This window comes from Sorex araneus, chromosome 3, assembly GCF_027595985.1.
Source record: "Sorex araneus isolate mSorAra2 chromosome 3, mSorAra2.pri, whole genome shotgun sequence".
NCBI lineage: Eukaryota > Metazoa > Chordata > Mammalia > Eulipotyphla > Soricidae > Sorex > Sorex araneus.
The window spans coordinates 189,137,288-189,161,436 of record NC_073304.1 but is presented as its reverse complement, the minus strand read 5'-3'; the positions used below and the strand labels follow the sequence as shown (position 1 = coordinate 189,161,436).

At 41.4% G+C, this 24,149-nt stretch overlaps 1 protein-coding gene and 1 pseudogene across 4 annotated transcripts in view; both read left to right on the top strand.

Annotated features, from left to right (window-relative positions):
- Positions 1 to 3,309: 3,309 nt before the first annotated feature.
- Positions 3,310 to 4,880, top strand: LOC101552079 (TIMELESS-interacting protein-like; annotated as a pseudogene).
- Positions 4,881 to 18,647: 13,767 nt separating this feature from the next.
- The window catches only part of TEKT1 (tektin 1), a 34,536-nt gene continuing 29,034 nt past the window's right edge, over positions 18,648 to 24,149 (top strand). For 3 of the 4 annotated variants that reach the window (XM_055132795.1, XM_055132796.1, XM_004604954.2), the window contains exons 1-3: positions 18,650 to 18,744; positions 21,215 to 21,421; positions 23,558 to 23,723. In XM_055132795.1, coding sequence (XP_054988770.1) covers positions 21,232 to 21,421; positions 23,558 to 23,723 — 356 coding nt within the window. In that variant the 5' untranslated portion in view covers positions 18,650 to 18,744; positions 21,215 to 21,231. Of the gene's footprint in view, positions 18,745 to 21,199; positions 21,422 to 23,557; positions 23,724 to 24,149 lie in introns of all 4 variants that reach the window. The other variant, XM_055132794.1, reaches the window with a different exon arrangement.

Sequence of the window (24,149 nt, the reverse complement as noted above, 5' to 3'; positions counted from 1 at the left end):
GCACAGGGCTTACTCCTGGTCCTGCACTCAGGAATTACTCCTGGCGGTGCTCGGGGAACTCTATGGGATGCTGGGAATCGAACTCGGCTTGGCCGCGTGCAAGGCAAATGTCCTACCCACTGTGCTATCGCTCCAACCCTGTTGAGTCCTTTTTTATTTTCCTTAGTTCAACTTCTGTCATCCCGTTGCTCATTGATTTGCATTGTGAGACTTGTTGTTGTTACTGTTTGGCATATCGAATACGCCACGGATAGCTTGCAGCCTCTGCCGTGCAGGCGAGATACTCTTGGTAGTTTGCCAGGCTCTCCTATAGAAATATTTATGTTTTAGGGTATAATGTTACCATACATGAATGCCATCAAGGTGTCAACATGCCTCCAACTTCTGTATTCTTCTAAAAAATATTGGCCATGCCCAGCTGTGCTCAGAGCTCATTTCTGACTCTGAACTCAGGGATCTCTCCTGGAGGTACACAGGAGGCCATATGGAATACTGAGGATCCAACGCAGGTCAGCCACCTGTGAGGCAAACACCCTATCTGCTGTACTATAGGTCTGGCTCTCTGCATTCCTTTTTCTTTTTAAGAAAAATTATTTCTGTGAGGAATGTGAGAGAGGAGAGAGAAGGCAGAGAGCCCCGAAAGTAAAGAAATTTACACATCTAAATTTCTTTTTTTTTCTTACTTTTTTTTGTGGGGGTCACACCTAACAGAGATCAGGGGTTACTCCTGACTCTGCACTCAGGTATTAGTCCTGGAGGTGATCAGGGAACCATATGGGATTCTGGGGAGTGGACCCAGGTTAGCCACATGCAAAGCAAGTGCCCTACCTGCTGTACTATAATATCTTCAGTTCCTATATTTTTCAGGGAGAGGTCACACTTGACAGTGCGCAGGGCCAACTCCTGGCACTATGATCAGGGATTACTCATGGTGGACTCGGGACCATATGGGGTGCTGGGGATCAAACCCAGGTAGGTTGCTTTCAAGGCAAGTGTCCATTATGTTATGCTATTGCTCTGGCCCCTGCACATCTAAATTTCTCATATGGGTTATTTCAATATGGATTGCTGCTTCTGTTTTCTTTAATTCTCTGATTTCTGTTTGAACATTTCTCATACTTTATCTTATACATTCTCTATCGTTTTTGAAGTTTCTTCCATAGATCTCATTTCCGTGAACATCATTAGGGCTTTGATTTCAGGTCTTCTTCAGGTAGCTTTCTCTTTTCCTTTTTTCACTTCTGAAGTATAACATTTTGTTTGGAAGATTTGAGGAAGGGGTGGGGGAACGAAGAGGGGGAGGGAGAGGGAGAAAGAGAAGAAGAGGGAGAGAGAGAGTAACATGCTCAAAAGAGAACAAGGTCTTATCTACAGTGGAGAGGGAGCCCCAGTACACCCCCCATCATAAAGTATGAAGGTATGGAAGTACACATCTTAAGAGGGGAGATGTGGGTGATGCATGTACTCAGGTACTATATAAGCTCCACAGCAGCACATGGGCACAGGCAGCACATGGGCTTGGGAAGCATGTGCTCACCTTCAGGTAGCTTTCTTTTTTTTTTTAAAGTAAAAAGTTTACTTTATATATTTTAGTTATGGCTTAAAAATAAGATATTACAATTAATTTTTTCAGCTATACACTTAAAATATTTACTGAATATAGATAACTTATTTTAAACTGTCACAACTTATAGTATCTTCAAGACTATATTTGCATCTAATACGATGTGAATTTAAAATACGATGAAAATCTAAAATTTCAGTCTATATAGTATTTGGTGTTGTTTTTTCAGGTAGCTTTCTTAACTCAGTTGTTTCAAATGTTCTCCCCAGGCTTTTATCGGAATCCATCCATATAGTTGAATTCCTCCCTCATCAGTATGTCTGGTGCTCCACAAGAGCCTGACTTATGAATAGACCTGAGCACTAGCCAAGGTTTTGCAATGTGAATGCCTGGCACCAACTGTGCCACCCAAGTTGAATGGTTCTGGGTGGGGACAGGGACCATTCCAAGGCATAATTGCCTGGTACTGACTGTGGCATTGAATTTGAGTGAGCCTGTGCAGTGACTGGGGAATTTGTGGGTTATCTCTGGGAAACCTAGAGTGGTCTACAAGGAGGCTAATGCTTCATATTCAGCTGTTGCTGGAACACATACTCAGGAATTAACAGAGAACTGAGTCTGACTGGCTGTGAACCAGTAAGGGGGTATCACAGACAGTGGGGCTCTCTTGAAGGCTAGCTATGTTCTGGGAAGACAGTGGGGATACTAGATGTCTGAGAAACTCCTTGTTTCCTAGCAGTCAAGTGGGGACTGGTAGCGGACAGGTCTGTTTAACTGTCAGAACTAAACCCTCTTGATAATTGTCTCTTTACTCCCAGCTAACCCAGTTATTTTTTAGGGGTGGGTGGAGCTCTCCTCAAGAATTTTCTCTCAGAATTTAATTAGTAAGTAAGCTTTGGATTCCAATATGATATTTGCTAGTGCTGCTATCAGCAAAATTGTGAGAAGCTACCAAGACGGTGCCTGAGTTTATACCCTGTTATAAGTAAGTATAGGATTATAGAATTGTGGTAACAGATGTTCAGCCAAACCCTTCCTTTTCACTCTCCAGGTGAAGGTCTGTATCTTAGAAGTCTTTTCCATATTTTGTTACATTGTCCTATGGTGGTGTTTTCCTTTATGAGAATGCCTCTTGGTCTGCTATCTTCTCTTAGAAACTTTGTTTGGGTCTCTGTTTGGTAACTCTTCTCTGGGAAATTCTGTTTGGTTTTGGTTTCTGCATAGATGACATCAAATTTTGGTGTAGATTTTTGTGATAATGAGAGTAATAAATGTAGGTTTTCCCTATGGCCATCTCAGCCCCACCTAAAATTTAATTTATTACTTTTATTATTCTACTTTACTGATAAAGAAATTGAGCAGGGGCTGGAGAGAGTATCATAGGTAAGGTGACCTGGGTTTGATCCTCAGCATTGGTTATGGTCCCTGAACCCTGCCAGGAGTGATCCCGTAGACAGAGCTAGGCATAAGTCCTGAGCACATGTGGGTGTGGCCCCTAAGCAGAACAAAACAAATGTGGAAAGAGATTGAGGTAAAGGGCTGCAAAGATGACTCAAAAGAGCTTTGCATGTAGAAAGCCTAGGTTTAACCCCTTGCACCACATGGTCTGTGGATACTTCTAGGAATAGTTCCTGGGCACTGCTGAGTGTGACTCAAAAATTAAGAAAAGAGAGAGTCTCAAGAGCAGTGCATCTTTCCTGGGCCCCGCTGCGGCTGTTGGCCACTGTGCCCACACAGAAGAAAAGATGCTGGAACTGCAGGAGAATTACTTGACTGATGTGCCTGATAATGAAAAGATAAAAGATGAGACTTTTCCTTCTTTCTATAGCCTCTCTAGAGAGATATGGTGAAGGAGCGAAACCTGATGAAGGCTGGTTTCTGAGAGAGGGCTTCCAGCATTAAGACATGTGTATGATACATGGGCTGGAGCGATAGCACAGTGGGTAGGGCGTTTGCCTTGCACACGGCCAACCCGGGTTAGAATCCCAGCATCCCATATGGTCCCCTGAGCACCACCAGGGGTAATTCCTGAGTGCAGAGCCAGGAGTAACCCCTGTGCATCGCCAGGTGTGACCCAAAAAGCAAAAAAAAAAAAAAGACATGTGTATGAACAATGGAATACTATACAACTGCTAGGAGAGACGAAGTCATGAAATTTGCTTATAAATGAATAGATATGGAGCGTACCATGCTAAGTGAAATGAGTCAGAAAGAGAGGGACAGACATAGAAAGACGCACTCATTTGTGGAGTATAGAATAACATAACATGAGGCTGACACCCAAGGACAGTAGGTACAAAAGCCAGGAGGATTGCCCCATATCTGGAAGCCTGCTTCATGAGTGGAGGGTAGAAGACAGATGGAATAGAGAAGGGATGACTAAGAAAATGATGGCTGGAGGAATTAGTCGGGATGGGGATGTGTGCTGAAATGGAACAAACATGATGATCTCTCAGTGTCTGTGTTGCAAGCCATAATGCCCAAAAGTAAAGAGAGAGTAGGGGGGAAATTGTCTGCCAAGGACGCAGGGGGAGGATGGGAAAGGGAAGTATACTGGAGATTTTGGTGGTGGGGAATGTGCACTGGTGGAGGGATGGTTGTTTGATCATTGTGTGATTGTAACCCAAACATGAAAGCTTGTAACTATCTCATGGTGATTCAATAAAATAAATAAAAAAAGGCATGTGTATGAAAAGGCAAAATTCAGAAGGAAAGGCCATGAGGTTGAAGACTTAAAGACCCTGATTAGGCACATGGAACACTAGACATATCAGCTGTTCTCTAAACTCCTATTTGAGGATTTTATTGACAGAGTTGAATACCTGGGAAATAAAAAGGAAGTTCAGACATATTTAAAATGAATTCAACTTGATCTGCCCATTGTGCATGAAGATTTCATTAGCAGTAATGATGTAGAAAGAGAAAATGAAAATAATGGCAGTGAGGTAATTGCTACTGAATTGGATCCCTGTTTTACAAACTCACCTGAAAGTGAGAAGTTTTTTACAGTCAAGTGGAAGCCTAACAGATGAGAGGGAATGAAGAACTGAGAAAAATAAACAACTGGCCTTGGAACGAAAGCAGGCAATGCTCCCTCGGAAATGACTCATTCCTGTCCACACCCTCAGTCCAGTCTGCTGAAGAGACAGGTGAGGGGCAGCAGGAGCTGAAGTCAAGTGGACTTCACAGAAATACTCTGGACAGTCCCGATGCTGCCATCACCACTACTGCAAATGGTGCAGGGGGGGTCACCGTGAGAGCAGCACCACAGGGACAGTGCAGTCCAGACCCCATGGAGCTCACGGGCATTCCTTAAGCGTTGCAGGGGTCTGTATTTTGTTTTCTGTTGGTGAAAACCCTTATGCAGTGGAATTTTTGTTGATTCTCATTTAACATATTTGTATATAGGGGCCAGAACAGTAGTATAGTGGGTAGGGCGCTTGCTTTGCACACTGCTGGTCAGGGTTCAGTCCGCACCAGGAATGATCCTGAGCACAGAGCACAGTGAGTGTGCCCCATAGACAACAAAAGATTGCCTATAAAACAGTTTATTTATTCACTTTAGAGAAGTCTGGTCTGTTTATCGTTTGTCAATACTCATAAAAATGATTAGTAGTGAGGTTAACAGCTTCCAGTGTGCCATTGATTACCTCATTTGCATTAACTTGGGTCGAGTTTTAAGATGTAATTTATAGAGTATTAAAGTCAATTAAAAAATCTTTTTAAAAAATTAAAAAAGAAATTGAGGAACAGATGCCTAAGTAATTGCCCAATATGACTGAGCTAATAAGAGGTGGAGCTTAGATTCAATTGTACTGTAATAGATTTAATATCTATTACTTTTATTTATTAACTAAATACAAATATATTTATTAAATAATGACAAAATCCTGTAGCTAGTGACAAATGGACATCCCACAGCCACCGCCATGTAAACTCATTGGCTCAGTTTCACAGATTCACCACTAATCTTAGAAGGGATGCAAGCCAAGCCGCTAAATTTCATGGGTACACAGGTCTTCCAGCTGAAAACTCTGGGGCACCCTTCGGGAGGTGGCGGTGGGCCAAGTCTCTGCCCTGCCAAAGCCCAGGCAGCCACACCCACACCCCAAGCTACCTCCATCCCAACAGCCCAACATCACTGCTTCACAACTAGTCTCTGCAGAGATTCCAAAATGACAGAAATTCAAGGTACATAGTTTTGGGGGCTGAAAACTCTGGGGTGTTCTCAGAGTCAGGGCAGGTAGCCTCCCTGTCCCTACTTTCAGAAGCGGCAGCAAGCACACTCACACCCCACACTGCTGCCATGTAAACTCATCAGCCCAAGTTCTACAGATCCTGGAGTTCCTGCTACGCAACACCCCCAAATTTCACAATACTAACAGCTCAGTAGGAGCCCTCTAACGTAGATTCGGAAAGTAGCAAAGAAGCCAACTAGGTTCACTGTCACTGTCACTGTCATCCCATTGCTCATCGATTTGCTCGAGCGGGCACCAGTAATTGTGAGACTTGTGAGTAATTGTGAGACTTGTTGTTATTGTTTTTGGCATATTGAATATGCCACGGGTAGCTTGCCAGGCTCTGCCGTGCGGGTGAGATACTCTCAGTAGCTTGCCTGGCTCTCCAACAGGGGCGGAGGAATCGAACCCATGTCAGCCGTGTGCAAGGCAAATGCCCTACCAGCTGTGCTGTCACTCCAGCCCCCCAACTAGGTTCAATAAAAAAATAGTAATAGAATGCTCAACTAGCAACAGTTTAGTAAACCCTCAGACAGTGACTTAATGACCCCACTGTGAGATACAACAATTTTCACAAACGTTCTTTTACTAAAGCATTTAAAAAATAATTTCATTAGCCATTTAGTGGTATCAAGCAATATAAAACAAATTGTGCCTGCTAAAGATGCGGGCTTGGGGCATGAGTGGGAAACTGGGGACAATGGTAGAGGGAAGGTCACATTAGTGAAGGGATTGGTGTTGGAACATTGAATGTACCAAACAACTGTATTATGAACAACTTTGTAAACCATGGTATTTAAATAAAGCATTAAAAAGGAACAACTACATGGGCAAGAATAATGACAAATGATATTAACTCATTTTCAAGACCTGCAAACTCAGTGTATTCTTCAGTTAAAATGAATTCTAGAGCTTGTAATAGGAGTTAGTAAGAATTTTTTTTTCTTTTTTGGGTCACACCTGGCGATGCACAGGGGTTGCTCCTGGCTCTGCACTCAGGAATTACTCCTGGCGGTGCTCAGGGGGCCATATGGGATGCTGGGGATCGAACCCGGGTCGGCATCGTGCAAGGCAAACGCCCTACCTGCTGTGCTATCAAAACCCCTATTTTTTAAAAATTGAATCACCATGAGATACACAGTTAGAAAGTTGCTCATGATTTGGTTTCAGTCATACAATGTTCCAACACCTATCCCTTCAGCAGTGTACATTTCCCACCACCAATGTACCCAGTTTTCCTCCTGCACCCCTCCCTACCTCTATAGCAGGCACCTCTCTCTCTCTCTCTCTCACACACACACACACACTCTCTCTCTCTTTCTCTCTCTTCCTTCATTTCTCTCCCTCCCTCTCCTTTGGGGCATTATGGTTTGCAATACATATACTGAAAGGTTATCACATATAACCCTTTACCTACTTTCAGTATTCATTTCTTGTCCAGAGTGATCATTTCCAACTATTATTGTTATAGTAGAGTAAGAACTTTTTTTGTTTGTTTCAAAATTGATATAAGTATAAGATCTAACAATAACTCTCATTCCTTGTCATAATTACAAATGTGCTATAACACCCTAAACTTAATAAGCACTAAAATTGGTGTCAGCATTCTTGTGATCACACTAAGTACTGCCTTATGACAAGAGAATGTCTTCCAGCAGGTGGCCTGAGCCGACATAGCTTTGATAAATATATATGTCCTTTGGGGTATATAGGTCCTCACCAGGGCTATTTTATATGAATAGGCTTGAAGTTTTGAAAAACTTTGCTGAATAACCTTTCTTAATTAAAGACAATTTTAGGTGTTGTTCAAAATATAGAAATAGGATAAAGTTGATTTTCATTAGAGTTCTACAAAATGTTGGTTGGCTCCAGTGAGCTAAATGAGCACAGAACACTTAAAATGTATGACAGATTTGATTTGCATATTTAAATTTAATTTATTTTTTGTTTGGAGGACACCCCCTGCTGTGTTTAGGGCTTACTCTTGGCTCTGTGCTTTTGGAGCACTGCTGTGGTGTCCAGAACAATATGGGGTACTGGAGATCAAACCTGGATCAGCTGCATGCAAGGCAAGCACCCTACCCAATGTACTGTTTCTTTAATCCCTGAATGTATATATTTTTATTACAGCTTTAAAAATTAAGAGCTTAGGGACCGAAGTGATAGTACAGGGGGTAGAGCATTTGCCTTGCATACAGCCATCCCGGATTCAGTCCCCGGCATCCCATATGGTCCCTTGAGCACCATCAGGAGTGATTCCTGAGTGCAGAGCCAGAACTAACACCTGAACATTGTCACTGTATCACTGTATCACACTGTCATCCCATTGCTCATCGATTTGCTGGAGTGGGCACCAGTAACGTCTCCATTGTGAGACTTGTTGTTACTGTTTTTGGCATATCAAATATGCCACGGGTAGCTTGCCAGGCTCTGCTGTGCAGGCGGGATACTCTCAGTAGTTTGCTGGGCTCTCTGAGAGACGGAGGAATCGAACCTGGGTCGGCTGCATGCAAGACAAACACTCTACCCATTGTGCTATTGCTCTGGTCCTACACTACAGTAATTGTGATTTAACTTGACGCTCTTGTTCTGGAAAATTTTATGCAAAAAAGTCATATTAAAAACTCACTCTATTCAATTAACCACCCTTCTGCTCTATTGTGCCACAATTTTCTTTTCTTTTTTTTTTCTTTTTGGGTCACACCCAGCGATGCACAGGTGTTACTCCTGGCTCATGCATTCAGGAATCGATACTGGTGGTGCTCAGGGGACCATATGGGATGCCGGGGATTGAACCCGATTGGCTGCATGCAAGGCAAATGCCCTACCCGCTGTACTATCACTCCAGCCCCTATTGTCCCACAATTTTGTATTATCTGTAAACTGAAACAAAGAGGAGTAGGGGATACGGTCATATGAAGGGTGAAAGGAACTTGAATTTAAACCTGGAGATGAGAATTATTGGAGGATAAAGCTCAGCTAATTTAAAATACCTAAAGAGTGTTCTATGCAGAGAAAAAGATAGACTTATTCTATGAGATCCAAGATGAAAACTTGTACCCATGGATAGAAATTACAGGAAGATTTCTAGTCCAATAGCCCCGAGGAGTCTTTGGAAGTGATGAGTTCCCCAACCCTTGGTATGTTCAAACACTGAACAAGCATTTAGCAGGAATGCTCTAGAGGGTATTTCACCATTAGATTAGACCAGAATAATTACATTCAAGTAGACATTGGAAAAATGCTACAGGATCGTTCATTTGCTCTGACCACATGAAAGATGGTTGAGAGAATCTCTTAGTCCTTATTGGCAGTAGGAACATGGTGTTTCAAAGGAGAAACATATGATTTACATCCTCTTTATCTCCTAAGGGCTTCTTAAAAACACATAACAGTTATTTGGTAGATTAGTAGAAGGTTAAAATTCCAGTGAAAAGCTCTTACGTTATCATGTTCCTTAGCTGTTGTTATTTTTAATAGAGCCATACAACAGTGGAATAAGTCCCTGGTACAGACTCAGGACTTTGGGGTGCTGAATAGTCAGCTTCACATAATGATCTTGAGACAATATAAAGAACATAGAGCATAAAGCTTGATGGTTTCTTGCCAGTGCTGTTCCACAATGAAGTCTAAGATTAGAAACAGTTTACGTCTTACTAGTACCCACACATGGAGAAAGCCCTCCACCCCCTGTACTCTAGGTGTGGTTTGGTAGGGAACCTGATACAGATCCCATTTCACTGGCAATGCTGCTGAAACAATTCAAGGGTCGTGGCGGTACTTATGAAAGTGAAACATGAAATCAATATTACCTGATGTTGTAAAAATATTTTGGCATTCATAAAACATTTTCATGACTTTTACATATTCAATTACTTTTTTTTTCTTTTTTGGGTCATACCCAGCGATGCTCAGGGGTTACTCCTGACTTTGCACTCAGGAATCTCTGGCAGTGCTTGGGGAACCATATGGGATGCTGAGAATGGAACCTGGGTCGGCCGTGTGCAAGGCAAACGCCCTACCCGCTGCACTATCACTCCAGCCCCATCAATTATATTTTTTTTAAAGAAATTTAAAAAATGTACATCTCACCAGTGGCAGAAAATATTCCATAAAATCCCCTTTTGTCTCAGTTATTTGGATCTCTTTTCATAGGCCACCTTTACTGCCAGCTTTAAAAACATATCTTTCTAAAAATAATCCATATGTACACCCTTACATTTTCCCCTATTATAGTAGTGATAAGGTATAATACTCTTCTGAATCTCATCAGCTTTCATTTAATAACTCTTGGTGGCTAATACATATCAAAGATTCATAAGATTCCTGATTCCTAATGATATATATTTCAGCTGAAACATGTCCAACTTTATGAATACTTCATAATTTATTTAAGTACTTCCTGCTTGAATAACATTTAGGTTATTAAAAATATTGTTTTCTTCAGCTGGGGAGGTAACTCAAAGAGCTAAAGTGCATATTTTTCATGTGAGAGCCCTAGATTTGATACCCAGTACAATATGGTTCCCCAAACACTGGGAGTAGCCCCTGAGCATCACAGGATATAAGAATGTGGTCCCCAACAACATTTTCTTTCTTTAAAAACAAAGTTGCAAAGGGTAAGTGGTAAACACATCACTTCACATTCAGCCCTGATGCAAAATTGAATTGTCTCATAAAATAGCATGCGGATTTGTAGACATAAGATAGATTTAATCATTACTAATAATAAGCTATTATGCTCTCATCGTGGAAAAATTTTATGCAGATCAGATTAATTTTGGGTAAATGCAAAGGAAAACAAAATTTCCTGTCTTTTATCCAGGAAAGAAAAAAAAGTAAATACATATATGTGTGTATGATTAATATGTATAAAGTATATGTAATATAAAACATTAAGTTCATTTAAATCTAGGTGCTATCTTTTCAACCTAAAAATCTAGGTTCTATCCTGAAACTAGTAAAAGACCCAGTTCATATTTTCAGTATGGCAAATTAATGGTTTTGTGAGTTCAGAGAATGCGTTGAATAGTCAGTAAATTCTTACTGAATGATTCACTGAAAAAGTTTAGAGAATGAATGCAGATAGTGAGGTTATCTGTAACTCAAGGGAATTCTTTTTGTTTGTTTGCTTTTCGTAGTATTTTATAGCTCTGACATACATTATTTTGAAATACTTTATTTTACACTTTCAAATACATAATTATGACTTAGGCTTCATTAGAATGAAATGTTTTCCAATTTATGAATATTGATCAAAACCAAATTTCTAGCTAAATATATTCTTGTATCTATTTTTTGTTATTTAGCAACTTCTCTCCACTATCTTTATATTTTATATTTATATTTTTAAAAATATAAATAAATTAAAAATATAAATAAAATAAGATTTTTAAAAATATAAATTTATATTTTTAAAAATCTTATTTTATTTATTTATTTATTTTTAGGCTTAAAAATTTTTTTTGGGGGGGTTACACCTGGCGATGCTCAGTGCTGACTCCTGACTTTGCACTCAGGAATCACTCCTGGTGCTGCTCGGGGGACCGTATGGGATTCTGGGAACCGAACCCGGGTTGGCCATGTGCAAGGCAAACGCCCTACTCGCTATATTATCTCTCCAGCCCCTAAATCTTAGTTTTTTAAATTTTTTAAATTGAATCACTGTGAGAAAGACCCTTACAAAGCTGTTTATGATTAGGTTTTAGTCATACAATATTCCAACTCATCCCTCTACCAGCATACATTTCCTAGTACCAGTGTCCACAGATTCTCAAGGGGATTCTTGACATTCGCACTCATTTCTTCTATTTCATGTATAAATCCATATATTCCACAGAAAAATCACTTTACAATTTAGGTTTATTCATAATTGTAATTTTTTGTTACAATTTTTTTATTTTATAGGATTTCTATTTTTCTTTTTGATCAGAAGCGATATTTAAAATGTTAGACAAGGATAACTGTCCTTGCCCCCCAAAAAATTAAAGATAAGAACAATTTTTCCTTAGCTTACCCTCCCCCTCAAAGTCTAACCCTTACTTTGCTTTGGTTTTCAGATAAGATGGAATATGCCTCATGGTACCAGTTCATTAGAGGGTTTATTGTTGATTTTGGGGCTCATAGCTCTGTGGCTCACCTTTCTTCCTTGGTCTTCTCTTTCTTGTGGCTGTTTATACAAGTTGGTTGTTCTGAGAAGATGAATTCTCCATGTTCTAACCTGCCAGTGAACTGCTAATGAAGATTTTTCTTGACCCATCACTGTGTTTCTGATTTTATTGGCCCTCACGTGGTGGTGGAGTTAAATCAACAGGAATGTATGGCTACATTTCTGGGTTATGAGTCATATGGTTTGTATAATGCTTCTTAGATATATTCTTCAAGAACTCTGTGACTTTCACTTAAAAACTGTATTGACTGCTTTTCAAGTCTGTAGCTATTATATGATATTAAGTTATAATGAGAATTAATGATACTGTTGATTGTTCCACTCTTTGTAATAATCATTTGTCTTTTTTTCTGAAATGTTTTACTTTTGCTCTAGTAATCACCTTCTATCACTACCCTTCACAATTTATAGAGTACTAGTGTGTCAAAAGTCATAATTTTGTTACCACATATGAGGTAATTTGACTCTGGTTATAGAATTCAGGTTTTAAGTAATTTTTCTGTACAAATCTGAAGACATTTTAGAAACTCGTCTTTTTTGGTTTTTGTTTGTTTGGAGGGCACACCTGGTGGTCAAGACTCACTCCAGGCTTTGTGCTCAGGAATCACTTCTGTTGGTACTCAGGGAACTCTATTAAGTTCAGGGTACTAAACTGGGAGCCACTGTGTGCAAGGCTAGAGCCTATCCTTCCTCCTTATTCTTTAAGAAATTTCACTAGAATGTGTGTGTTTGTGAGTGTGTATATGTGTGTGTTCTTTGTTTCTCCCTTTCTAGGAGTTCTACTTGGCAAGTACTACATCTCCTGGATCTATACTCTGTTCCTTAACTCCTGAATTTTCCAAGAGAATGCAGTGACTTGAGGATGAGTTGCTTGTCTTGTCAAAGGCCTCTTCTCCACAGAAAGCTGTGGAAACACTGTATAGCACGATAAAGGAAACTCAGAAGCTAGTTTAAATCAACTTGGTTTCCTAATTAAAAGGGTGAAAGTGTTAGGTGAGACCAGATTAGGATTTAGAGATCTAAAGATCTCTGGATTCTCTCATTTTCCTGTGATGGAAAGGCATTTTATTTATTAGTGTGTTGAGAGTCCTGGTTTTGAACTGTCACTGTCACTTTCATCCCGTTGCTCATCGATTTGCTTGAGCGGGCACCAGTAACGTCTCCATTGTGAGAGTTGTTACTGTTTTTGGCAAAAACTAAAAAATAAGGGGTTTAAACTAACAACAAATCAAGAATCTATCTGTTCATTCTCTTGGAAAAAATGATTTCATATGTAATGGTTTAAACAAAAAGTTAGGTTTATTATTAAATCATTTTTAGTGAGTATTCACTTGTATCACTTGTCTTCCCGTTGATCTTCGATTTGCTCGAGCGGGTGCCAGTAACGTCTCCATTTGTCCTTGTCTCATGCTAGTGTAGTCCAATGATATCTGCTTGCTCCAGGAACAGGAAGAGCCTCAAATCATTCATTCAGGATTTTGAGAAAGAAGTCTGACCATCTCATTGGTGGGCGGCCACTCAGTCTTTTGATGCCCCGTGGAATCCAGTCGGTAACTGCTCTAGTCCAGCTGAATCGCATTACACATTCGATTTTTGATGCCTTGGCAAACGAGATAGCATCCCTGATTCTTGATCATCGGTGGAGGTCGGAACTCTGGATTCCTTCTCTCACTTGAGTGAGACGTGATACTTCTAGCATAACTCTTTTGATTCCTCCTTGGGATACCTGACTAGTGTTCTCATCCTATTTGCGTAGGGCCCAGGTCTCTGAGGCGTATGTTAATGTAGGAAGAATGGTGGAATCAAAAAGATGTGCCCAGAGTCAGAGGTCCTTCGTCTTCTTAATCACTTATTCAATGCTCCTGAAGGCGTTCCACACTGCTCTCTTCCTCCTGCGCAGTTCTGGCACCAAGTTGTTCCTCATGTTGAGTTCTCGACCCAGGTACACATAGCTGTTGCATTTGGAGATGTTCATTCCATTGAGAGCAAATGGAGCATCAGGGACTAGTCATTTTTCATGAGCATCGTCTTGTTGAGGTTCAGCTGCAGTTCGACCTTTCCACACTCACGGTCAAGTCGGCCAGCATTTGTGCCACTTGGCTAATGTTTGGCATTATGAGAATAATGTCATCAGTGAAGTGAAGGTGGTGTAGTTGCTGACCGTCTATCTTCACTCCATTTCCTTCCCATTCCAGTTGTCGTATGATGTTCTCAAGGGTGGCACTGAAGAGTTTCCGTGAAATGGTATCGCCCTGCTGAACCCCTCTCTTTACATCAACAATCATTTCCTTGTAGAATGATGAGATCCTGGTGGTGAATCTGTAATACAGATCTCGGAGGATCTTGATGTACTGAGTTTTAACACCCTGTTTGGCTAGGGTTTCAATGACACTTCAGTCTCAACAGAATCAAAGGCCTTCTTTAAGTTGATGAACGTTAGACAGAGCGGCATCTTGAACTACTGTGAAACTTCAAGAGTTTGGTCACTATGTGAATATGTTCAATCGTGCTGAATCCTTTTTGGAACCTGGTTTGCTCTCATAGTTGTCCTTCATCTAGTGTTCTGCCTATTCTATTCAGGATGACATGAGTGAACAACTTGTAGACGACAGACAGCAGGCAGATTGGGCAATAGTTGCCGATGTCCTGGATGTCTCCCTTCTTGTACAACAGAATAGTCCTGCTGGTTTTCCAATGGGACAGAACCTTGCATTCAGACAGGTAGCGTGTGAAGAGCCTAGCCAGTGTATTGATGAATACTGGTGGCAGATTCTTCTGGTCTGACCTTGTCTGGACCAGGTGCTGTACGCGTCTTTACCGACAAAATGGCATGTCGGATTTTGGAAGGGAGGATGTTGGGAATAACATATCCATCCTGTGGAATTTGGTATGTAGGCAGGTGGACGTGACTGTCAAAGAGATCCAAGTAGAAGTCGTGAATAATCCTCTCCATTGCCTTTCTGGAAGATGTGATAGATCCATCAGGACATCGGAGGGCAGTCATCTTAGTCTTGTAGTTGGCGAATAGGCGAGCGTTGTGAATACTTTTTCCGGCTTCTGCCACATTGGCCAACACTGCTGCTCTTCTCTCTTTGAGGTCTTCCTTTATCGCTTCTCTGCACAGCTTTGTGAGCTTGGACGTTGGCTTGTGGTTGCCTGAGGCTCGTGCCAAACCATGTTGACGAATGAGCTTGAGAGTTTCCAAAGACAGGTGTCTGTTTGTGGCTTTCTCACTCTCGGCATTCTTCGTGCAATCATGGAGGTGCTGAACCAGTCGATCGTATTCCTCATTAATGTTGTCAAGGATGGCATCGTCCCATGTTGCCGCAATAGTGCCAAAGAGCTTCTAGTTGGTGGTCATTCTGGGAGTTCCTTTCTTAAACTTAAACTTTGTGGACCTTTCTCCATGCTCTGTGAAGTAGAATTTTGCACAAAGTAGATGGTGGTCTGATCCCGTTTGGAACTTTGGGACAACAGCGAAATCGGTCAGGCAAAACCTTTGATTGACTTTCATTGTGGAACTGTCCACCGGGAGGGAGACTCCCCTGTCCAGCATTTAGATTCGGCCTTCTGGATTGAGTATTACATTTTATAAATTGCTTTATTTATTCTTGCCTTTTTTTGTCACCACACTTGGCAATATTCAGGGGCTATTGCTGGCCCTGTACTCAGGAGTTAAGCCCTGGCAATGCTAGGGAGACCAGATGTGGTACTGGATATTTGAACCATGGTTGTGGGAGCTGCAGCCAGATGCAAGGCAAGTACTTTACCTCTTACATTGTTTCTCTAACTCTATTTTATTTATTTTTATGGTTACTCTTCAACAGACAAGTTATACTTGTTTCATTTTTAGGTAGTGATATTTCTTTCTTTTAAAATATTACAAATAAAATGAACATGTAAAACATTTGAAGAAAAACCAAATAATTTGACAGGTGGCATCTGAATATATCAAAATTTAAGAAGTTAGTACTGGAAAGACTAAAGCTTGTTTCTGTGCCACATGGTTAGTGCTCATGGCTCCTCTTGGCTCTGTGCTGAGGGAATCAGTGTTGGTAGTGCCCGGGATCAAACCCAGTCAGTCATGGAGCGTCTTACCCTCAGTATTATCTCTCTGGCTCAAGAAAGAAAACTATTCTAATCCTAAAGAATCTCAAAATCACTAAACTATAAATGTATATTGCTTGGAAATCTCCACTTTGGAGCTTTGATACCTGCTTAACTTAGGAAATTCTAAGTCTTGTGCTGGAGATCTGCTTTTCATTCCACCATTCCCTAATACATGGCAGAGCCTGGCAAACTACCCGTGGTGTATTCGATATGCCAAAAACAGTAACAACAAGTCTCACAATGGAGATGTTACTAGTGCCCGCTCAGCAAATAGATGAACAATGGGATGACAGTGACAGTGCTATATACACACACATATATGTACATATATGTATATATATATATAAATTTACAAACGTGTGCTAGATATAAACTGAGTAATTGTGTGTAATGATCTATGTTTCTTCTATTGGAGTAATTCCTTTGCTGGCTTTGTGAGTGACCAGGTTTTACTTCTGAAAAGATTTTCAAATATTTACAACTAACTTAAAGCTTATCAAGAGATACAAAAACATCCAAGTTTGGGGCTGGAGTGATAGCACAGTGCGTAGGGTATTGGCCTTGCATGCGGGTGACCTGGGTTCTTCCCAGCATCCCATATGGTCCCCTGAGCACCGCCAGGAGCAATTCCTGAATGCAGAGCCAGGAGTAACCCCTGTGCATCGCCAGGTATGACCCCAAAAGACAAAAAAACCCCAAAAAACAAAAAATCCCGAACATCCAAGTTTAAATCTTGGGAATAGCACACCACCAACAGGAGAGTGGCACTTTGACTCAACCATCAGCATTAGTTGTTCACTGAGTCTCTTTTTCTCCCCACTCTGTATTATATTTTCTATACTGATACAACATTCAATGGTTGATTTATGATCTCATAATCCATACAGCTCATTTCCTGTACCCTGATCAATTCTATCATATTCCCGATAATTCCAAAGTAGAATTTTCAGTAAATTGGGTGGTCGACCCCAGGGTCTGGTTTCTAAAGTAAGAATTTCCCAGGAAACTGCAGAGTGGCTCCTTTGAGCAGAACGCTATCCTCTCATGAAGGAGGACGCCATGACCACACGGGAGGCGGGTCACCTTGTTCTGGCATCCATGTCCATGTGGTGGCCCCTTCTTACAGGCTGCACATGCACTATGACTGAAAGTCAAAAGTGGGAACCCTAGGCAGGTTAAGGCCGTGTGGGTAGGTAAACACACTCCTTCAGATTGCTCCATGGCTTTGAAGCTGGCCTCACATGCTGGGGGAAAAGGCCGCTGAGATAGAGAAGGGACCACCAAGCAAAGGATACTCTGAGGGCTCACTTGGGATGAGACACGTGCTGAAAGTAGACTGTAGACTGAACATGATGGCCACTTATTACCTGCATTGCAAATCATAACACCCAAGAGGAGAAAGAGAGTAAAAGGGAATGTGCCTGCCACAGAGTGCGAGGGTGGTGGGGTTGGGGAGGTGGGGGGATGGCAGGAGGGAGACTGGGAACATCGGTGGTGGAGAATGGGCACTGGTGGAGGAATGGGTACTCCATCATTGTATGCCTGAAATGTAAGCACAAAAGTGTGTAAGTCTGTAATTCTATCTCATGATGTTTCATTAAAAAAAAAAATAAAAACACTCCTTCAAGAATCCACTTCTGAGGGAGATATGAATATGCAACAAGGCTCCTTGCACAGTATATATATGTTTGCTTTTTGGGTTACATCAGGCGATGCACCACAGAGGTTACTCCTGGCTCATGCACTCAGGAATTACTCCTGGCGGTGCTCGGTGGACCATATTGGATGCTGGGAATTGAACCCGGGTTGGTCGCGTGGGATGCAAATGCCCTACCCGCTGTGCTATCCAGTCCCCTGCACAGTATTAATATTCATGACCGTGTTGTGCCTGGAGACTCTCTACTTCTGGCAAGAAACTTGAGACCGGCGTCGCCAGGCGCGACCTCCTCTTAATGGCCATTTTCCGAGACGGTTTTACGCGTGGTTAATCAGTTTAAATACGGGGGACCGGAGAGCTGAGTATTCTTTTATTTTAATTTCCTGCAAACTTCCAGTCTCTGCATTTCTTTCCCACCGGGGATAACTCTTATTTCTTACACATTCGCGCTTTCCGGGACGACAACCATAAAGAACGGGTCCCACGCAGCGGAGACTTCCCGAGCCCCGACCTTCCAGATGAACAAGCTGCTACAGGCTCCGGGGTCCGGCCACCGCCCAGGGCCGAAGCGGCGGGCCCCGGGGGTCCGCCTTCTCCTTTCCCCGCCTGCTCACGACCCCCTCAGGAAGCCTCTCTCCACGCCCCGAGCTCGAAACGCAGCGTCCGCCCCACCCCACTCGGGCGTCCCACACCCAGGGAGAGCAACACTGCTCTCGGCGGGGCGCTGCTCGCCGGCCACCCAGCGGGGTGAGCGGCGTCTCCGAGAGCGACACACCGGAGCACCTGGCTTTCCGCTTTTTCCAGCGCGCGCGGCCGCACGTCGCGCATGCGCGGGGGCTCCCCGTGAGGCCGTTCGGGGGAGGAGCCCGCCCCCTTTGCCCTGGCGGGCGCGTCACGGGTTGCCATGGAGACCGCGCCTGTTTACCTCCGGGGGTATCGAGTTCGGGCTGCCGGAGTTAGGAAGCTTCCATCCCTAGCTTATAGTGCACTGCTCTGCGGCGCACCGGTAAGTAAACATCATCTCCATCCCACTCGTTCTTTGGTTTTTAACTGAGGAATAGTTTGCAACTCTACTGAAGTCATTGTTTTATCCTTCAAGTGCTGTTACACCAAAGCCTCCACCGGTATGTCAACATCCCTCTATCATGGACCCCTGGCTCCTTCCCCTTCTCACCCTGTTTAGCCTCCTCAGTTCCCACTTCTGTTAATCATTTCTTAGGGTTTGCAGCTTATTCTTTAAAATTTTTTTTTTTTCTTTTTGGGTCATACCAGCGTTGCACAGGGGTTACTTCTGGCTCACGCACTCAGGAATTACTCCTGGCGGTGCTCCGGGGACCATATGGGATGCTGGGACTCGAAACTGGTTCCTTCTTGTGCAAGGCAAACGCCCTACCCGCTGTGCTATCGTTCCAGCCCAGAGTCTACTCATTCTTTTTTTTTTTATTTTATTGAATCACCATGAGATAGTTACAAGCTTTTATGTTTCCATTACAATCTCACAATGATCAAACACCCATCCCTCCACCAGTGCACATTCCCCACCACCAATATCCCAGGTATACACCCCCTTCCTGCCTTCCCCCTGCCTTCATGGCAGACAATATTCCCCATACTCTCTCTCTACTTTTGGGCATTATGGCTTGCAACACAGACACTGAGAGGCCATCATGTTTGTTCCATTGAGCCTACTCACTCTTAACTGTAGCCCTCATCCCTAGCCAAAACCTTGTTTGTGCCTGTTTGGCTCAGCCCGAATTTAGAACCAATGCTATGAAGTTAGCTCTGAATTTCGATATTTCTAGGGCCTGCTAAAACGTTTTATAGGAAGAACTTGGGCTCAAATTGGAGCCGCATATTCAGAAAAATTTGTGAGACATCATAAGAAGGACGAAACTGAGAAGAAATGGGAACCCCATGCTATTTGAGTGCTTGATAGTTTGGGGTGCTCAGTCTGGTTTCATCCTTATATGTTTTAAGGATTTCAAAGATAATAGTCCCTTAAAAGCTGAAGTTCAGATTTTGGTAGGATATGTGGGGCCAGGGAGTTCTTAGGGTTGGAGAGACGTGTGCAAATGAGGTGGAGGAAGGTTAGTTTTGTGATTGCTAGCAGTCTTTTCATGTTACCTTTCCTTCCTTCCTTCCTTCCTTCCTTCCTTCCTTCCTTCCTTCCTTCCTTCCTTCCTTCCTTCCTTCCTTCCTTCCTTCCTTCCTTCCTTCCTTCCTTCCTTTCCTTCTTCCTTTCCTTTTTTTTTTAAATTTGTGGGAGAGGGCTCCTAAGCTCATGAAGACCTGAGCACCGGTGATTCTCAGCCAACTGGTCTGTGGCCAGCAGTTTAATGCAAGGGTCCAAGGATGTGGCACTGCTCCAGACCCTCAGTGCCAGGGATTATCCAGGCCTGCCCCAAAGTGTGGTGGTGGTGGGAAATCAGCAACCAGTGCTTAGGGACCGTGTGGTGTTGGACTTGATCTCCAGTGAGGCTCATGCATGAACTCTAACTGCTGTGCTATCTTTTGGCCCCCTTGCTGCCTTTTCTTGTGTTTTCCTTATGTTCTCTTTCTGCCTGTGTTTGTGTGTCTCTCATCCACACAGGGAGACGGTGGTGAGAAGAGAATGCCTTTGAATTGACAATTCTTATCTTTAGATTAAAAGAATCACCTGAAATAATTTTGGTCGTCCTCCTCCTTCTCCTCCTCCTCTTCCTCCTCCTCCTTCTCCTCCCCCTCCTCCCCCTCTCCCTCCTCCTCTTCTTTCTCCTTATTTTTCTCCTCCTTCCCCTTCTCCATTGGCTGAATGGAACCAACTTCCAATTATCAGTTTACAGATGGCACATTTGTTCATTTGTTTTATAAAGAAAATATCGGTTCATCTCTTTGGCAGTATTTACTAAAACCAAATACTACTCTATAACATGACAAATATAATGAGTCACAAAAATAAATGCATGTGTTCATTAAAGGACTGGTATAAGATTACTTATAATATTGCCATGATAGCCTAGACTAGAAACAGTCCAAATAGCCACCAGCGGTAGAAGAGCTAGACAAACTTTGATATCCTCATGCAGTGGTATACTGTATAGCGATGAGAATAAACTATGCAACTATATGAATAATGCAGATGAATCTTTTAAGTACAATGTTAAGCAAAATAACTCACACAAACAGCACACAGTATGATTCCATTTATATTTATATTAAGTTCAAAAATGGCAAGACTATAAGATTAAAATGTAGGATTAGTTATTATGCTGAAGGAGAATCTAGATGGGAAATAGAATAGAATGATACTCTGAGTAAGGTCAGTGGATGTTGGTAATGCTTATTTTTTATTTTGATGCTGCCTACAGAGGTGTATTCTTTTGTGTACAGACATTAACACATTTGGGGAGGGCATATGTCATACTTGAATAAAAAATGGATATTCAATGAAGGACAAGTTGCTTTTATTTAATCTACAAAAGTTTGTATTTGATCAGGATTTTGGAAATTTCAAATGGCCAAACTACTGCAGTCTCCACCGAAGTTTCTACTCTCAGAGTGGATTATTGCTAACAAGGACCAGTATCACAGAGCAAATGCCCAAAGGTCCCAGTCTGAACGCCTGGTGTCAGAAAGCCAAAGGCTTGTGGAAGAAATAGAAAAATCTACCAAAAGATCGCAAAGTGATGTGAACAAGAAATTAGGTAAGAGAGTACTTGTTATTTTTATGAACATGTTTGCATGAAACTGTTAGGGTTTACTTAATCTTTCATTTGCATCTCATATTTCAGGAAAGGCACTGTACTAATCTTGAAATCTTAGAGAAAAAATGTATTTATAAGCTCTATGTTTAAGTCAGTTATTTTTAAGGTAGAGACTAGTAAGCCAGTCTGATTTCGAACCATCTCATTATCACTCTTTTATTTATTGGTTTGATACACATTTATTGAACATGTGAACTCTTTTAAGAGTGGACTCTTAAAAGAGGATAAATTTTCTCTTGGAAATTCCAAACTTAGATATGCTATTTAAAAGTGCCCTTAAATAGGCAAAGCAAAAATAATATAAAAGAAATAAATAAAACCTCCAGGGGCTGGACCAGGAATTAGAGAGAGTGATCTCATTTTTACATGACAGTGCTACAGTGCTACAGTGCCCCAAATAAAAAAGTTGCCCAAATATCATAGTATATGGCCTCACTCAGGTGTGACATTTACATATTTATAATACTTATAAATAAACATTAATTTATTATTAACAAAATGGCAGTCCAGCTATTTTTGTAAGATGGAAAGGCAAAATTATGTTGTATAAATTATGTAAGCATGAGAGGGCTAGAGAGATAGTATAGTGGGTTTGGTGCTTGCCATGAATGCATCTGACTTGGGATAAATCCTGGCACCACATATGATCCCTGAACCTTGCCAGGAGAGATCCCTGAGTGTAGGACTAGGAATTAGCTCTGAAAATTGCTGGGCGTGGCCCTAAAGCAAAAACAAAGAATGAATCCCTAGTCTTCCTTGTAGAAATCCAACATAATATTTATAATATTTATAAGCAAATGCCAGAAGAAATACTAAGGTATTTGAAAAGTGATTGTTTTCAGAAAGTATACTTAGAGAATTTATACATTTATTATCATTTGTAATATTTGATTTTTGAAACTATACATTTGTATATCTGATAATTTAACATTATTAAAATAGGCATTGAAAAATTAGTTAATGCATTTAGAATGATCTTTGAATTAATTTGAATATAAGAGTTTGAACATAAGAAATTTCCCAACAATCAACTCCATCAAAATATAGAAAAATAAGATGAACAGAAATTTCCTCAATGAAGCCATATAGATGGTCAGTAGGCATATGAAAAAAATGTGCTGCATTCTTTACAGCAAGGAAATGCAAATAAAACAATGAGATATCACCTTACACCAGTGAAACTGATGAGTATCATTAAAAAGAAAACAGCTAATCTTGGTGAAACTGTGGGGGAAAAGGAAACCTCATCCACAGCTGGTGGGAATGTTGACTGGTCCAGCCTTTGAGGAAAACAATATGGACACCTCTCAAAAAGCTAAAAGTTGAACTTCTGTGTGAATCAAAAATTCCACTTCTAAGCCTCTAACCCCAGGGCCCCAAATCTCTATTTAGAAAAGACAGTTGCAGCACTATTCAAAATACCCCAAATCCAGAAACAACCCAAGTGTCCATGAACAGACGGAATACTACTTGTAGGCTATAGGAAAAGATGAAATCATGCAATTGTTACTACATGGAAGGATCTATAGCGTATCATGTTAAGTGAGGTCAAAAGGACAGGTCCAGATACTGCATGATCTCTTTCATATGTGGGATATAAAAAAACACATAGTAAAGCCAAAAACATTTGGTGAAAACAAATGCCCCAAACATTTGTTATTCTTTTCTTTTAGAGTTATGTGTGGGAACTGATCTTACAGATTTGAGCTTACCAGAGTGGGGAATAGGGGATGTTGCAAGATGTGTATGTGGGGGGGGTACATTCTGATGGAGGGTCTGGTGTTGGAACATTATATCTATGAACCCTTGTCATTAGTAGTATTGTAAATCACAGTGCCTAAAATAAAATTAAACACAAAAAATTTCCTTGCAGCTTTATTCTCCTCCCCTCCCATCCTTCCTTTGCCCTCCTTTCTCCTCTCCTTCCCTTTCTTTCCCCATCTGTTCCTTCTTTAGCCCTTCCCTTCCCCTTCCTACTTTCTCAAGTAAATTTACAGTGATCTTTGTTTCTGATTCTAACCATGGCTATCCTGGGAGTAAATTTAATCTTGATATAATTTCTCTGTTGTGTTTCAGAACAGAGACTTGAGGAACTCAGATTCTGGAAAAAGGAGTTAGAGAACAAACTTGAGCAGCTTTCATATGAAACCGAGGATTTACTATCATATCAGATCAGATTGGAAAAAGCCTTGGAGAGCTTAAAAGAGCCCATGCACATCAATCATATGTGCATGGAATACAGGTAGGAGGGAAGGTTCCTCAGGAAATTAGTTATCTGTTGTGAGAAATGAAATGTTGGGTAGTAAATGTTTACTTGCCAGGTGGTAGGTTTAACTGAGACAAATAAGCATGTATTCTTTTTAGAGCCTGAAATGGTCTCTCCATGCTCATGGTGCTGGACAGTAGAAGGAAATGGGGACTTGATTCATGTCTAAACTCTGCTCTTGACTTACATAACTCAAACATAAATTAGAACTAGATTTGGCTGTGGGTGATCAGAAAACCAAAAATATCACTGACTTAAAGTAGTTTCCCTTATTCATAAATAAGGAATTTGGAGATAGTCCAGAGTTGGCATGGTATACTCTAGTGTGGGGTTCCAGGCTTTATCTATCTTGTTGCTCAAGGAACATGGCTTTTAACCCAAGTCTACTCTATAACTCAAGAT